The following is a 3,190-nucleotide window of genomic DNA, read 5'->3' as shown; positions in this document are numbered from 1 at the left end:
TAGTTCAATTCAGGTTAAGTTTACTCTTCGCTTGAGCTCGATTAGTTTAGTCCAGAACAATTTATAAATCTATAAACTATATTCAGTTCAAAAAACTTCAGTCCAATATATAACAATAATAGCGTCAAAATAAAATTAAAATAGGTTGACAATTTATAAATCTAATGGGTTGATATATAATACTCCATACGAGATTAGTACAACCTTTCTTGAACATGCATGATCTGTTCTATAAGCTCGTACTTCTAAATCCTTGAGATCTATAGAAACGGGATAATATATGATATGACAACCTCTTACAAACGTGCACGTAGATCCATAATACAAGCTAGTTTCATGCAAACGTACGAGGATGGAACATAAATCCTACCACAAAGAAATTGTTGAATCAACCCAATTCTTTACAAGTATTAATTAAGTAATTTTTGTTCATTGGTGAACAAATTGTGATATCGTGTCGACTTTTGGTTGGACGATGATGCGAGTTTTCACACGTTCCATGTTATAAATTTTGTTTTGTGAATGATACCATCAAGTGTGACTAATTAATCTTTTACATCATATAGCATATAGCATCAAAGCCCTGGAGGTTTCAATGAGATGTCGGTGCTTCCTCTCCACTCGGCCATTTTGCTGAGGAGTATAAGGAGCACTACGTTGATGACAAATTCCCCTGGATAGAAATAATTGGGTACAGGTTTCTTGAAAAATTTCTGAACCATTATCACTTCTAATCACCTTAACCAGTTTGCCAAACTGAGTATGAACTTGTTGAAGAAAATGCTTAATGATAGAACTAACTTCAGTTTTGAATTTTAACAAAAATGTCCAGGTGACTCTAGAGTAGTCATCAACAATTGTGAGGAAATAGTGTGCACCAGTAAGAGAGGGTGTCTTATAATGACCCCACAAGTCAACGTGCACAAGATCAAAAAAACTTTGTGCCCTAGAAACACTTCTATTAAAAGGAAGCATATGCATTTTTGCCAAATTGCAAGTTTCACATTGATAACTTCTTAAACCAGTACAATTGACATCCTTTATATGATGCATCTTGGCTAAAGATGTATGGCCTAGACGTGCATGATACAAATCAATCTTAGCACAAGAATTATTAGCAAGATTATTACAATGACCAATTTCAGGTAAACTACTATGGTTCTGGAAACACTTATTCTGCTGATTGCCAAACTTCAATTTATAAAGACCAGCTTCTCTGTGACCGACTGCAACTGTCCTTTTAGAAGCAGGGTCCTGAATAATGCAAGAATCCACAGAGAAGTGAATTAGCATGTGAGAAGTAGACAATAGTTTTCCCACAGAGAGCAGATTGAGCTTAAAGTCAGGGATAAAAAGCACATCATGCAAAATCAATAAAGGATGTAACTGAATATCCCCTATAGAATGCACTAATTTCGTGGAACCATCAGGGAGACCAACCACAATAGGTTTGGATAAAATTCTCAGAGAAGAAAAATACGACTTATGAGCCGTCATATGGTCACTAGCACCAGAATCCACTATCCAATCACACTCAGTAATATTGCAAGTAGAATTAATAGCATTGGTAACTAATGTTGTACCTGCAAAATTAACTGATGCACTGGTGTGGTCTGCTGAACTGGTGCTGGCAGCTTGTTTATTTTGCAGCATTTGCATTACTTGCTGAAACACAAGTTGAGCAATGTCAGAATTAGAGGAAAAATGTCCTTGATGTTCTGTGTGAGAAGAACCTGGTGAACTTGGATGAATATCCATCTGCATATCAGGAATTGCAAGAGGATGCTCATCTTCATCATGAACCTGTGCATTACCAGAAAACCTGGCCAGATATTTAGCTTTCAGTTCAGGATGAAGAATAAAACACGTATCTCTGGTATGTCCAGACTTAACACAGTGTGTACACCACCGTTTATCAGCTTTAGGCTTCTTAAACTCCTTCTTTAAATTCCCTTGCTGATTGCTAGACTGATTCCCTTGTTGTCCCGAATAGGAACCTTGATTAGGAAACTGAGCACCTTGTCTATTGGAGAACAAAGCACTCATTTCATGAGTTGTATTCATGACATTAGAGATCTTCTTTTGAGATTCAATCTGCTGCACTATAGAATAAACCTTGTTAATAGGCGGCATAGGCTCCATGGACAAGATTTGTGACTTCAAGGTGTCATAACTGTCACTCAATCCCATCAAGAAGGTAAGGACTTTCTCAATTGAAGCTCTTTCAAGCATCTTCTTCAAAAGACTGCAAGTGCATTTTGCAAGGACTCCACACGTGCAATCAGGAAAATCTTCAATCTCTTCAATTTCATCCCAGTATCTCTTCAGCTTATTGAAGTATTCAGCAACCGAGCTTTTGTCCTGTACAACGTTCCTGAGATCTTTCTTGAGCTGAAATAATAACGGTCCATTCATCTGGCCATATCTCTCAAAGACTTCAGTCCAAAGTTGTTTAGCTGTTTTGCATGTCATGAAGCCTTCTCTGAACTCAGGTTCCATGCTATTAACAAGCCAACACCTTACTGTAGAGTCACACCGCCACCATAGACTGTAGCGAGATGAAGTAATCGCAGGAATAGCTGTCATCCCGGTCAGAAAACCTTCTTTATGTTTTGTAGACATTGCGAGCATCATACTCTTGCTCCAATGGCAGTAATTACGTCCATTGAACAGAGTATTAGCGAAATTGAGTCCAGCATGATCAGAATTTGCGAGAAAAAGAGGATCTTCAAAAGGATTGAGTAAAGTAGAAGTATTGCTAGCTACTGCAGAATCAGGCATTTTGAATTTTTATGTAAATTTGTTTATGTGAATGATGAATTTGATGAAAAAGGAAGAAATTTGTGTTTTGTAAAGAAAAAAGATGAAAAAGTAAGCTAAAATTTCAGAGTTATTGTAATGAATGCGGAAGAATGACGAGTATGCAGAGACAGGTTCAAAACCTGCTCTGATACCATGTAAAAATGTAAATTGAGCGACTTGAAGACGCCATTAATGGAAGCTTGAAGCTTTGATGAGTATTGTATTTGATTAAGAAATCAGAGAATTATGTAAACAAGCAAAAGGTAAATAAAAGTTGTGATTGAATTAATTACAAAAATGAACTATACAACCTATTTATATACAAATGTATTCTAGAAAGTTCTATGGAAAATATCTCTAACAACCTCTAACTACCTTCCTGAATTTA

The 3,190-nt window shown here is 36.5% G+C and overlaps 1 protein-coding gene across 1 annotated transcript; it reads right to left on the bottom strand.

The window, feature by feature from the left end:
- Positions 1–558: 558 nt before the first annotated feature.
- On the bottom strand, positions 559–2,781 carry LOC141633129 (uncharacterized). The gene has a single exon (XM_074445606.1). It carries the CDS (start codon positions 2,779–2,781, stop codon positions 559–561), a length of 2,223 nt encoding a protein of 740 aa, XP_074301707.1.
- Between the last annotated feature and the right edge of the window lie 409 nt (positions 2,782–3,190).

Source organism: Silene latifolia, chromosome 2 (assembly GCF_048544455.1).
Source record: "Silene latifolia isolate original U9 population chromosome 2, ASM4854445v1, whole genome shotgun sequence".
Taxonomy (NCBI): domain Eukaryota; kingdom Viridiplantae; phylum Streptophyta; class Magnoliopsida; order Caryophyllales; family Caryophyllaceae; genus Silene; species Silene latifolia.
The sequence above is the reverse complement of the archived record's forward strand: the minus strand, read 5'-3'. Positions and strand labels throughout refer to the sequence as shown.

What these genes read in the sequence shown, in the direction of transcription:
- LOC141633129 (XM_074445606.1), bottom strand. Translation starts at nt 2,781, where the DNA reads ATGCCTGATTCTGCAGTAGCTAGCAATACTTCTACTTTACTCAATCCT.